This window comes from Charadrius vociferus, unplaced genomic scaffold (genome assembly GCF_000708025.1).
Source record: "Charadrius vociferus isolate BGI_N301 unplaced genomic scaffold, ASM70802v2 scaffold1020, whole genome shotgun sequence".
In the NCBI taxonomy this organism is placed as follows: Eukaryota; Metazoa; Chordata; class Aves; order Charadriiformes; family Charadriidae; genus Charadrius; species Charadrius vociferus.
The window spans coordinates 399,144-412,529 of NW_009646502.1; the positions used below are offsets into that span (position 1 = coordinate 399,144).

The 13,386-nt window shown below is 59.3% G+C and overlaps 2 protein-coding genes across 2 annotated transcripts; both read right to left on the reverse strand.

Annotated features, from left to right (window-relative positions):
• Positions 1–1,024: 1,024 nt before the first annotated feature.
• On the reverse strand, positions 1,025–5,821 carry SLC23A3 (solute carrier family 23, member 3). The gene is made up of 12 exons (XM_009884063.1): positions 5,714–5,821; positions 5,299–5,453; positions 4,394–4,488; positions 3,965–4,038; positions 3,465–3,646; positions 3,225–3,324; positions 2,704–2,872; positions 2,370–2,623; positions 2,086–2,191; positions 1,843–2,010; positions 1,545–1,640; positions 1,025–1,356 (listed from the first exon to the last, which is right to left on the reverse strand). The coding sequence occupies exons 1-12, from the start codon at positions 5,819–5,821 to the stop codon at positions 1,025–1,027; spliced, it is 1,839 nt and encodes a 612-aa protein (XP_009882365.1).
• A 1,837-nt stretch (positions 5,822–7,658) lies between these two features.
• Positions 7,659–13,360, reverse strand: CNPPD1 (cyclin Pas1/PHO80 domain containing 1). The gene is made up of 8 exons (XM_009883820.1): positions 13,292–13,360; positions 12,934–13,034; positions 10,254–10,337; positions 9,543–9,663; positions 9,322–9,450; positions 9,091–9,152; positions 8,742–8,859; positions 7,659–8,360 (listed from the first exon to the last, which is right to left on the reverse strand). Exons 1-8 carry the CDS (start codon positions 13,358–13,360, stop codon positions 7,734–7,736), a joined length of 1,311 nt encoding a protein of 436 aa, XP_009882122.1. The 3' UTR covers positions 7,659–7,733.
• Between the last annotated feature and the right edge of the window lie 26 nt (positions 13,361–13,386).

Below are 13,386 nucleotides of genomic sequence, written 5' to 3' on the forward strand. Positions count from 1 at the left end.
GGGGGACTCCTCAGGACCAGGTAGAGGGGGCAGCCACAAGCTGGAGCTGTGATCCAGCCCAAGCACATCGCTCCCATGGACTGGCTCCATCGTCCTCCCAACCCAAGTCCATCCTTCCTTCAAGCTTGCACCCAGGACCAGCTGCGTCACCCAAGGGCTGCAAAGCCCCAGCCCTTCCTACCCCACTGCTGGGCTTTCACAGGCCGGTTCAGACTGGTGGAGGCAGCACGGGGAGCGCAGGGCTCTGCTCGCGGACTCTGATCTGCTCTAAACAGAGAAGCAGCCAGCAGGGCTAGTGCAGACTCCGCTGGAGTCAGCGTAACCGGCCAGCAGCGGGAAACCAACCCAGGCACTGAGCTTAATCATGGGGGGGTCAAAGGCGATGTTTTCCTGCCCAGAGAAGCGCTGCTGGCTGGTTGAGCAGCAAGAGCAATACTTGAGGGGCAGTTAGGCGGTGAGGTGCAGGTGAAAGAGGGGTCACTGATTTGGTGAACTGAGCTGAGCTGCACCACGAGCCTGGGGCATCCTGGTGTGCATTAGTATACACCCAGTGCCATGGGCACAGCTGGGACAGTAGGAGAGCCAGCTGTTCCCCAGCACAGTGCCAGCAGGTGAGAAAATACCGGGGCAACAGCCCTTCGGGGCTGGCCAAGGCACTGAGCCCTTCCCCAGCCACAGCCACAGGGTGCTGGTGGGCTTTAGGGGCACCTAAAGCTGCAGTGGCACCAGGTAGCCATACCCTCCATGGTCACAGTCCTCAAGGCACCATGGAAGGGTGTCTGGCATCTCCCAAGCAAATCCTGTCTGGAAAGGAACACCTGGAAAAGGCAAAGGTGGTTGAAGGTTTTTATAGCTCGCTCCCAAGCAGGGAAATGAGGTTGGTGCCGGGAGTGTAGAAGTGCAGGTCCCTCCAGTCCATGTGGGATTCAGAAACAAGGAGCAAAGTGATTTGCAAGCTGCCTTGGGGGCACAGCCCTGGTCCCCCATGAGGTGCCCCTACGCCGTGGGGTCAGACCAACATGGGTCATGCGGACATCTCCATCTCGCTCGGCCTCCTGGCCAGCTGCAGCTCCGCCGTGCCGGGTTTGGGGAGCAGGTGTGTCGCTTCCCCTGGGGCAGCAGTCCCCTCCTCAGGAACACGGCTGCCCTCCTCCTCTTCTTTCTCCTCCTCCTCGCTGCCCGGGCAGAGGAAACAGCAGGGGAAGGTTTTGCAGGTGGATGGCAGCAGGTTCCTCAGCCTGGCAGGGAGCCCATACACCTGGCTGGCTTCGCCCCTCTCTCCATGGGGGTGGCAATCGCCTGTCCCATCTTTCCACAGTGCCAGCTCGGAGAGCAGCCCTCGCTCCTCCCGGGTTCCTGGAACCAGGGTGGTGGACAGTGAGATGGGAGCCCCTTTCTCCGGCTCCACCATCCTTGCCCTCACCAGTGCTGGGACCCCCAGCAGGGCTGCCTGGAGGCAGAGCGAGTGGTTTGGGGATGGTCCCATGGCCAGATCCAGCTCTCAGAGCACAGGCTCAGGCAGACGTGCCGTTGCATCTCCTCACCTGAGACTGTGTTCTCCAGAAAAAACGACAAGAAGCCAGTTAAGAAGACAGGCACCATGAGCAGGGAGAGGAAGATGAGGTCCAGGGGTACCCAGCCTGCAGGGACAGTGCCAGAGTCACCCAGGACATCCCAGCCCAGCAGTGGAAAAGGGGCAGGAGATTCTGCAGCAGGTCCAGGGGTTGGAGAGGGAGCTGCCTGCTGCCCTGAGCTGCTCCAGCCTCCCAGGACTTCAGACGTGTGTGGTCACCGTGCCACAGGGCCCCAGGCTTTGCCTTGTCTAGGGAATGTCCCCACTACCTGTGGCCAGGTGAGCCGGAGCCGTGCCGAGCCACCGTGGCACCAGCAGCGCCATGAACATGGCAAAGCCGACAATGAAGATGTTCCTCCCCGAGTCGATGTCAGCGTACTGGAAGTAGGAGATCCCCGTGCCCACGGCCACGGCGTAGGTGACGCAGAGCACCCCCCCTGCGAGGGACAGGAGTCAGGCAGCGCCAGGCAGGCTGAGGGCAGCGCAGTGCAGGGCAAGGGCAGGGTACCTACCATGAACTGCCAGCGGGATGCGGGTGAGGAGCCCTGCCAGCCTCGGGGACATGCCCAGCACCACACATGCCAGCGCGCTTATTTGCACCGAGAAGCGAGAACCAGTCTGGCAGAAAGGAAGATGGGGAACATCACCCCTCGCTCTGTCTCTCCCACAGTGCCATAAAGACTTGCCTTCCCCAGCGCTGGCTCAGTGACAGCCTAAGTGCTACTGGTCCCCCACACCTCCTGCTCCATTGCCTCCCCATCCCTTGCCGGCCTTCCTCCCCCCTCCACGGGCGTACCTGCGTGAGGCCGATGGCGCAGGCATTGGCGATGCTGGCGGCAGTGCCCCCCAGGGTGCCCAGTAGCCCTGCCAGGAGGCTACCCAGCCCTTCCGCGCAGAGCCCCCGGTTGCAGGCGTGGGGGGGTAGCCGGGGGGCTCGCAGCAGCCTCCCGCACAGCACGTAGCAGCCCACCGAGTTCATACTGCAACCGATGGCCATGGCAATGCCCACTGTCAGCGCCCGGGGGGTGAGCAGTGGCCAGCCCCAGTCACCTGCAGCAGAGGGAGAGGGGATGGGTGACAGGGGCCCCAGCTGAAGGCAGATGGCTGCACGCAGCCCTGCCACCCCCCACCTGCGTAGGGAATACGGAGCCAAGGGGCATGGAAGGTACTGTTGGCCCAGGACAGCTGTGCCATGGCCAGGTCCAGCGATTCCCAAGGGATGTGGAGGTGGCTGAGGATGGCACAGATGATGCAGACACCAGCAAATGGAAGCAGTACCTGCAAGGCAGCAAGGGGGACCTTGTCAGGGGACCCTCCTCCTCTGCCTGTTGCGGCCAGCACCCCATCTGCTGTGCCCCAGACAGCAGGTCCTTCTCCTGTCACCTCTCCCAAGGAGCCACGCCACATCTGCTCTTACAGCTGCAGAAGCATCCCAGGCTCTGCTGCTCCAACACCCTCGAGCACAAGTCCCCTGCGCTCCACCAGCTTCACCCGAACTTCTCACCCCTGCCTCTGCTCCCAGCTCTGCTCCAGGCCCACCAGGTCCCACCTAACCCCGCACCAAGGAGCCAGGCTCGGAGAGAAGCTTGGGCTGAGCGGAGGGAGCAGGGGCAGACAAGCCACAGTACCCAGAACGTGCGCAGCGGGGGACAGATGGCTCCGTGAAGCCCCCCCGAGCCTGGGGCCAGCCATGGAAGGGCAGGCGACAGGATCCCAAGTGCTGGGAGAAGGTGACAGTGAGGAACATGAGCCTAGGAGAGAGAGCACAGGTCACCACGCAGCGTCAGGGCCCCAAACATGTGCCATGTACCATGGGGATGCCCCGTTCCTGTCCCCACGGCAAAGGGAAGCTGTGTGAGCTGCACACCAGCACGGCCCCAGGCTCACGTACAGCAGCGCTACCCCCCAGTTAGTCGAGCAGAAGAAAGCGGCCTCCTTGTATGCAGACAGCCCGATGATGGAGAGGCTGGGGGCCAGGACCATGGGCCCGCAGCGCTGGGCTGCCCACCCACACGTGCCAGACACTCCCAGCACCAGCTGAACCAGCCCAGAGACCAGCACGGCTCCAGAGACCTGTGGGAGGAAAGGATGGGCCCCATGGGGCAGGTCACACAGAGAGCAAGCAGCCCAACGATCCCCCATGGCCACACTCCCACCGCCTCAGAAGCATCACTTGTTCCCCGTGCTTCGCTCACCCCAGTCCCAGGAGAACCTATGCACCCACATGCACCACGATCCCCATTGCCTTTACACATCCCTTTAGGTCTGCCCCGTTTGTGGCAATCCCCAGGAGGGCTGGGAAACAGACTGGGGGCACAGGGATGCAGGGGACAAGTGGGCTGCTTGTGGAGCAGAAGGACGGGGACCCCAGCCCAGTGCAGGAGCACCCACCTCTCGCAGTGAGACAGCCCGGCTCCCTGCGACAGCACAGTGCGGTGCAGGGCATGCGCTGGCCACGGTTGTATCTGGAAGGGAATTTTGGAGGGATTTGATACACGTGGATGTGGGTGTCCTGGAGCTGGGTCCAAGAATATGCAGCGCGGGGGCTGCTGGCTGGAGTGTGCCAGCATCCCCATCCCCATCATGCCCCAGGGATGCAGCCCCAGGCATATTACAAGCCACAAATCTTGTGGTGTGGCCCCAGACACATTGCAGGTGTGCTCAGGGGTGAGTAGGGTGCTGTGCACCATCACCAGAGGGGCCAGCAGGCAGGACCCCTTGCTACCCTTCATCCCTACCCCGCGCACCTCATCATTGCCGTTCCCCTGGCACCGACACGACCCAGGCCCCGTGGGGTGCAGGCTCCAGGGCTGTGCTCACCGTTCCTGTCCATGCTGGCGCTGAGGGACAGGTGGGAGCTCAGCACCATGGCAGGGACCAGGTACTCGAAGGATGGGATTTGAACCAACGGCAGCCTGGGGAAGGGGACAGCAAGGCCACATTAGGGAGGAAAGAGGGGACAGGGTGGCTCCCAAAGCTCTGGCTGCTGGAGGAGTGAGATATAGAGGAGGTGGGAACCCCGAAGCAGCAGGAAGGCACCCCATATCCCAAATGTGCCCTAGCACATCCCAGGTGTCAGCACATGAGATGCGTGCAGAGGTCAGGGGCTTTGCCAAAGCACACAGCCAGCCCCGACGTGGAATGTGGGTGGCCCAGGCACCGGGTGGCCCAGAGGAGCTGTGTGTGATGCTGGAGCAAGGCAGCGAGGGGCTAGGGGACAGCAGTTTTGCTTGAGGGACGTGTGAGAGAGGAGGATGCAGTGATGGTGGGGAGGGGATGGCTGGATACCAGATAGAGGAGGTGGGAACCCCGAAGCAGCAGGAAGGCACCCCATATCCCAAATGTGCCCTAGCACATCCCAGGTGTCAGCACATGAGATGCGTGCAGAGGTCAGGGGCTTTGCCAAAGCACACAGCCAGCCCCGACGTGGAATGTGGGTGGCCCAGGCACCGGGTGGCCCAGAGGAGCTGTGTGTGATGCTGGAGCAAGGCAGCGAGGGGCTAGGGGACAGCAGTTTTGCTTGAGGGACGTGTGAGAGAGGAGGATGCAGTGATGGTGGAGAGGGTATGGCTGTATACCAGGCAATAGAAAACCCGGTCCTCATGCCCTTCCCACCTCCAGCAAAGGCTGTCCTGCCCCAGCCTTGGAGGGGGCAGAGACATGCCCTCCTGTAGTGTCACCCTCCTTCTGGCGATGGCTGCATCCCCTTCATCCCCCTTGCTCACCGGCTCCCCAGGGTGGTCTGCAGCACCGTGGAGATGCCACAGGCAAAGAGGCTGCGTGCCAGCAGCTCGCTGGTGGCCTGGGGTGGCTCCTCAGGCAGGGTGGGCAGCAGTAGGAGGTGGAAGATGCAGAGCAAGGAGGCCTGCACGGCCAGATGCTGTGCGGGGAAGAAACGGGGTGGTCACGACTCCCTGCAGCCCCCAGAGCTGCAGCCCCCTGTGCCCAGCACCTCTGGGTGGAAACATGCCCACCTCCCAGGTAGTGCCCATAGCTGCCCGCTCCCCTCCCAGCACACCCTGGAGCCCCAAGCACCCTTTGCCTGGCAGGACGCAGCCCCTGCCCTGCCACATGTGAGGATCCCAAACCTCTCCCCATCACCCTATCTGACTGCTCACTGTGTTTCCCCCCACCCCTTACCTGAAGGGCTAAGCAACAGCTCAGCATCCAGGAGCACATCTTCTGCGGAGAGCAGGATGGGAGAATGGGGCTCCTGGCACCAGGCGCTCTGCAGTGGCCTCCATTCATGCTGCTGTCTCCCCACACCGCTCCTGGTTTACGGTGCGGAGGGGATGGGCAGGCTCCCACTCCCCCAAAGGGCTCCTCACAGCCCACACACAGCTGAACTTCCACCTTCTGCAGGAGCTGCCCCAGGGTTAGCCATTAACTTGAGTTGGTGAGTAACCTGCCCTTGTGGCCAGGAATTCAAGTGTCACCCTGGGTTGTCACCACAAGGGCCAGGTGACAGCCACCCATGGCCAGGGCACTGGACACTGTTTCCGCGCTACAGTCCAGGTCCCATCCCTGCCTTATGGGGCACGGACTGAGTGGGCCACAGCACAGACACCTCTTTCTTCATGTGCTTGGAGCATCCCCACCAAGAGCATCCTCCAGCTCCAGCGTGCTCTGTCCATGCTTGTTCCTCCCCAGCACAGCATCCCCCCTGCCCTCCTGGTCCAGCCCTTCCTCACCATCAGACCCCAATAAAAGCTGCACAGCCCCCCCTCAAGTCCTGCCATTCCCCTCTGTGAGCACTGTGCCTACACCAGGGGGGTCTTTGATGGGGATCTAACCACATTCCCCATGATCCTAGGAGGAGCGCACCAAATCCTGCTGCTGGACAAAGATGCCAGGGACAAAAGCTGCCCACTTGGCTGGCAAGGTGGGGATGCTCATGTTTTTGTCACAGGGCAGAGGTGGCTGTGCCAGCAACCACAACGGTGACCCTGCCAAGCCCTTGCCACTGAGGGCTCACTCATTAACTGGACAGATTTTGTAGAGCAAAGAGCGGTGGAGACCATGCATTCCCCACATTCCCAAGGATGGGGAACATCCTCTACCCCTACACCCGCCTTCCTCAGGCATCAGACCCGATGTCCCTTCTGTCACCAGATAGCCTGGTCCCTTGAGCCCTGCAGGACAGGTCTCACAGCTGCTGGGCTCACTTGCTAGCTCTAGGATCTGCCTTGCACACCGGCTCAGAGAAGAAGCACTGCAGAGCTCCATCGATTCGGCCCCACAGTGGGGTACTTGTGCTGCCAGCACTGAGCAGCTCAGCAGGACAAGGCAGGTACACAGCAAGAACTACGTTTATTGGAAGAGATTTGTATCTACAAAAGAGTGAAAAACAGGTGTAAAATCCACAGTAAAAAGAAGGGGCACAATGAGCTGGGCTGGTGAGCAAGACAAAGTGCCATCTCCCCGCCCCGAGGAGCAGTCAGGCACCGTTTCCTCGCAGCCACAGGCAGCTGGGGTTTGGAATGGTGTCACAGAGCACCCCAGTTTCAAAGCACCCAACACAAGCAGGATAAGGAAGCTCAGCCTTAACCACACCTTACCACCTCCAAGCCCAGCGGGGCACAACCTTTCCCTGGAGCACAACCACAACAGGGTGCCCTCTTGGTGTGACCCTTGCGCCTCCCAAGAAGTAGCCTGGCAGCCCCCAAGGGGCATTACTGCTACGGTCAGCCAGCTCAGGCTGCTCACTCCCCCCTCCTTCGATCTCCTCTCCCCTCACCCAGACACACCACCTCCTCCTGGAGTACCCTGCCTACTCACTGGGGTCACTGCCCCAGTGTCCTACATCCCACACACCATCTCTGCCTAGCACCACCAAGGGCCACCCACTCACTGTAGGAAGAGGTACAACACCCCCCCTTGCCCTATCACCCCAGCCCAAGGGCATCCTATTTCTACCCTCCAGCTAGTATGTTCCCACCCCAGCACCCCAACAGCAAACCAACTCTGCCCCAACCTGTCCCAGAAGCCCCCAAAGTGAAGGACACCCCCGCCCTGGGTGGGGAGACACAAATGCTGCTTTGGAAGTAACACAGGGGTCTCCAGCCCCATGCAGCCCCAGGGATCAGGTGTCCCAGAAGTGCAAGGAAGTGAGTTGTGCCACACTAGGAGGGAAGGGGAAAGGGGCTGCTGCCCCGTGCTCCTAGCTGGGAAAAATGAAGCTCTTGATTCTACTGAGATCCATGGCAGTGTGCAAGGAGCACTGCCTCAGCCCCAGGGGGTCCAGCCAGTCCTTGCGGTTGGGTGCTCCATCCCATGTGGGACCTGCACCGGCTGAGCAGGCATGGCAGTGGAGCGGCGGAGGAGACGGGAGCGTGGCAAGTCCGAAGGGGCCAGGCTGGCCAGGGGCTGCAGCAGGGGCGGTACGGTTAGATCTCTCACAGGCAGTGGGTACTCTCCGGAAAGGGCCTTGCCGGGGGCTGCTGTGCTGGGCTAGATCAGGCGCCTTTGGGTAGGACAGAGCCGTCATGACGCTGCCCCACAGGTAGAGTGCAGTCGCCGTAACACCCCCACGACACAGCTCCTCAGTTGTCTTGTTCTCCCCCACGCAACGGGTGCTGCTGGCTGGGGAGACATCGGGCAGCTCGGGCTGGGGCTGGTCAGGGGCTGGCTGGGCCTCCAGCTGGCAACTGCCCTCCTCAGGGAACAGCGTAGGCCGGGGAGCTGCAGGACTGATGCTCCTCATGCACACAGACCGGTGGACCACGGTGACAGAGGCAAAGACAGCAGCAAAGCCAGTCAGGTACACCACGCCCAGGAGGCAGGCCAGCTGCAGAGAAGCTGATGGTTAGCCCAGACCCTCCAGCAGCTTCTCCCAAACCCAGCCAGCCGTGATCCAGCACGGCCACGCATCAACCCAGCAACCGCAATGGCAAACAGCACCACCAGCACAGGCAGCCACGCTGCTAACAGCAGGGGGCACATAGCCTGTTCAAAGCAGAGCCTAAATACCACAAACCAAAATGCCCCAGCTAAAACCTTACAGTTCCTGTTTAAATCCCCAGCCAGCACCCAGTTGCTTCAGACTAGTTCCCTTTTCAACAGGGAATAAACCAAGCTCCTACTCCCAGTGGAAAAGAGGGTCCTGCTCTAAACCGATGGCCTGCTGGGCCCCACGTTCTTGCAAGTAGCTGCTGCCCCGTGCCCTTACCTTCACCACTTGCTGGTAGAACTGGCCCAGCACATGCTGCCACATGGACTGTTCCATGAGGACACAGAGATCTGTGTAGGTGAACCAGCCACGCCACATGCCCTGCTTTTCCGCCACACTGCAGGAAAAAAAGGGAATGGTGGATGTGGCATGGACCTTCTCCATCAAAGAAACTTCAGCCCAGGCAGGCTTGGAGAAGACCAAGGTCTATGGAAGGTAGCTGCAGAGCCTAGCGAAGGCTCACAGGTACCCCAACCTCTTATTTCACTGTAGCAGGGCTAGCTCTTAGCAGGGGTAGAGCCAGGGCTGCAGGGTGGATGAAAAGCTTGTCCCCACCCCACACACGTACCGTCCTTCCAGCCAGCTCAGCACTTCAAACAGCTCCCGGGGGTCTGTGTAGAGACTCCAGTCCTGTGGGGACAGCAGTGAAAGGTCAGCACAGTCAGGGCAGGCCACCCAGCACCCCGACCCCTCCTCCTCCATTCCTTCACGTTAGGGAAAAGCAGAAATCCAGACTCCTCTTAACACCTCCTTTCCCCTGCTCTGTGAAACAGTTGGCCGCGGTGACCACCCTACTTACAATGGCGCTCAGGAAGTTCATCTCCAGTGTGTTCATGGTCTGGACATCCACCTTCCCTGCTGCTCCCCACTCATCGTTGAACACCTCCTCCTCCTCACCCTCATCATACAGGTACTTACTAGCAACCATCTAAAAGCAGTAAAAAGGAAAGGATCTCAGTCCCTCCTGCACTCCTCCAGGCCTCCCATCAACCCAGTGACCCCCCAGCCCACACCACTCACCATGGAGATCAGGAAGAGGTCTGAAGATGAGATCTGCTGAAGGTATTCAGGGTTCCGGTGCCGGAGTCTCTCAATGTAAACCAGTGCCAGCATCATGGAGCAGGGCGAGATGCAAGCTTCCCTATGGGACAAAGCAAGAGGCAACCTGAAGGTTATTTGCATGCTACAAACATGCCAGTCACCACGGCACAACTTGGCTGCTCTCTCCCCACATAGGTAGTGGGGAGGTTCAGTAAACAGACAGCTAGATACATCCCAGCCTCGCCAGCTGTCCTGACATGCAGCAAGAGAAAGCACAGGGGATGCAGGATGGAGAACAGAAAGCCCTGGCTCCTGTTCCCGAGCACAGCCAGCTCCGAACTAAGCAGCCCTGCCTGCGGCCAGGTACTTGGGCAGCAAGGGTTTGGCTGCTGAGAGCAGAGCCAGGGTTCAGACCTGGCTGCCCAGCGAGCTGCAGATCCACCCAGTACAGACTCACGGTAACAAGAGCACCCCTGCACCCCAGAAATCAGGACCAACCTCAAGCAGGCCTGGCTGTGTGAGCAAGCCACTGTGCCTGCTGGCCTTGCCACCTGCCCCCAGCTCCTCTTTGACACTAATCAGGCCTAAGCACAAAGGCAGCGCTGGCCCAGGGGACAGCAGTGAGTAATGGGTGAGGCCACAGCTCCCAGTACTGACATAGGACATGAAGGGACAGATTTTGCTTCTTACCGAGATACATGAGACACGTATTTCTTCTGGAGTCTGCGGATAGGGCTGGGAGCCACTTTCTGCAGCAACTCCACAGCAATATCTAGGACAGAAAAGCAGCAAAAGGGCTTATAGCCCTGTATGGCACAGTAAACCCTCACCCTTCCCTTTCCCCCCACAAGCCCATTAAGTCTTGATGTTTGCTCAGCCTCTCAAGTTTAATGTAAATTATGAATGTAGGACAGGCCTTATCAGAAGTCAGGGATGAGGGAGTAACAAACAAATAGGCAGGAGAACCAGACCAAAGCAGGAAGAGGATGTGAGTGTCCAAGGCCCAGCGGCAGTGCCAGATCCAGATTAGCATGTCTGCGTCATGGGGAGTTACCAGCAGTCAGCTGCACAAAGAAGCTAACACCCTACCCTTACACCACGAGCAGCCCTTTCAGGTGCTTTCTAGGACCTGATGTCAACACCAGATCTTCCCAGTCCTTTTCTCCCCTCCAGCCAGCATCCTCCTCCTCCAGAGCTGGTCAGCACTGACCAGCTTCTTCCCCCACCTCAGCCCCAGTGCCCCCAAAATGATGATTGATAATGTATTCATGTGCGCAGGAGCCCAAAGGCACTAACAAGGCACAGAAGCAGCAATAACTGCAGCTCCCCATCTCAGCCCGTTTACCCTCCACCTTCGGATGTGCCTCAGCATTCAAGAACTGAAAGGCCAGACACTGATGGATGCTGACAGATGGCTTCAGCAGCTCCCGTCTCACTTCTCAATGCGATAGGACCAGCTGGGAGCATCCCAAACAGCACTACAGTCTGGTGCTTGGCAAGAGGTGTCTGATAGGCAGCTCCAGCTCCATTTTGCTGCTGAGCCCTTGGCTGACAGAGTCGAAAGTAGAGCTCATCCCAGCAGCCTCCCATTTGCAGCTCCCAGAGGAGAAGCATCACCATACAACCTCTTCTCTCCACATCCCTCCTTTCCACGTCTCTTCAGCAACTAAGTGAACAGCTGCAGTCCCACAGAAGTTATTTGCCTAACAGCAGACACCAAGCTCAGAAACACACTGCTCTACAGGACCTCCCCAGGTCATTCAAGCCACACCACTGCTGGGATCCACAGCCACGCAGACAGAGCTCCAGCCACCCACTGGCAGCTCCCAGCCTCTTGTACTGCTGCTGCTGCTGCTCTCTCTCTGCCCTGCTCTGCCCCCCTTGTGCCACCACACCAGCCACCACAGGGGCAGCAGCGATGCCCTGAGGGATGGAAAGTATAGCAGGCCCTCAAGGCTCTGTTCCAACATGAAACCTAATTCTTCAGCCCACAAATCCAACCCATGACAGTGTACCCTGCTCTAGAGGTCAGGGAGAACAGCTTGATCACTGTCACCATCTCACAGGTGTGGCATGCTGAGTGTGGTTATGGTTCTTCCTTTCCAGAAGGAATAAACTTTTCAACCTCTCTCCTCAGCCAGTCTCACACTGCCTCCTGCGACTGCCCCCCAAGCCAAAGACCTTTTCCAGCTCCTCCTGCTACCCTGGACTCACACTACAATTGCCTTTATCTCATTTGAAGAGCAGTGCCATAAACTCGCCATGTGGCAACGGCACAGCTGTACCAAGACAGATGTCACAGCCCTTAGGTGCCGTTTTTTGACAGCGGCTGATAGCAGCTGGTGAAGGAAGGCTGTAAGAGCAGATAAGCTCACAGCAATATTCTCTGCACGTTTCTTCTGCCCCCAGCTGCTGAAGCCGAGGCATTTCCTGGGTGTGAGGCAGTCTTTACAGTTAATAGTCCTCAACCGAGTCTTCTTTCATGAATGTGCCCTTTGAACTTTCAACTCTGGTAGCGTCCTGTGGAACAGTCCCATCTTGCACCCAGGTGTGGCACCAGCCCCAGCGAGGAGCCACGCGCTTCCCTTGCACTGCCCATGTCAGAACTTGTGACTCCCAGCAGTGCCCACACGGCCAGCTGCCCAGACTGGCCCTGCTCCATCAACACAAGCCCAGCATCCCCCTCCTCACTGAGATAAGTCACGTGGAGCCTCTTGGCAACTTCAGACCATTTCCCCAAATATATGACAAGAGTTCTGAATGCAAGCACGCTTCCCCACCCACTCAATCCCCCCTACAAGCTGTGTCAGCACACAGCTAATGGAACAACTAATGCAACCCCACTGAGAAGGCCCTCCAGCAAACCACTGCTTGCCCTTGACCGCTCCTCTCCACTGTCACTTGTACCTCAACCTCAACCCAGCTGCTCCTTCTGCTCCCCAAAAACACTGCTGATTCAAGAGGAAAAAAAAAAGGGACAAACACACAGCAGGAACTTGCCCCCTTGGAGCTCACAACTACAAGTTAAACAAACTCCCCAGCACCTTGCAGAGCACAAGAAGTTGTGCAAGACACCTCTCGTCAGGAACACAGACCTCGCTGCCAAGGAATTTGCAAGCAACCTAAAGGCCTCTACACACTAGCAAGGTGCCAAAAATGCAGCAGTATGCCAGACAGGGAAATAAAACAGACAGCAGGAACCATGAGGCTCTGGCACCCTGCCCACTGTGCTGCACACAGCAAAGAAGGCTGGGCAGGGGTGGGATTTGGCACTGGGGAGGGAACGGGTGACTTGTTGGTCTCAGCCCCTGGGCTACTTCCAATCCCCTTGACTCAGCATTCCCATCTGGGGACCCCCAGTAACCCCCCTGCCACAGGGCTGGAGAGATTATCCAGGCTGCAGTCTTTGTCCCAGCCATAATAGAGCCGCTTCCGCACCCTCTCGCTCAGCTGCTGGTGTCTGGGCAGGAACTGCAGGGCAGACGGGGGGAATGTGAGAAAAGCCCTGAGCGCTCCCCATACTGAGCTCTCCACCTCAATCCAATTTATGACAGGCCCAGCAGGACCCCCAAGAGCTCATCCCAGGGGCCGGGGTCTGCGGTCACACAAGGCTCTTCGGGGCCAGGGTGTAAGGAGGAAGTGCCCCAGAAGCTTGCCGAGGCGCTTGGCTAGAAACAGGTTGGGCCGGGGACACCGGGCACCACGCCGGGGACCGCGAGGGCACTCACCGTGAACTCCTGGAACCCGCTGAGGGAGAATGTGCCCTCCTCGTCCAGCAGCAGCCCAGCCAGCTCCATCCCCCCCGCCCCCGGGGCAGGGGCTG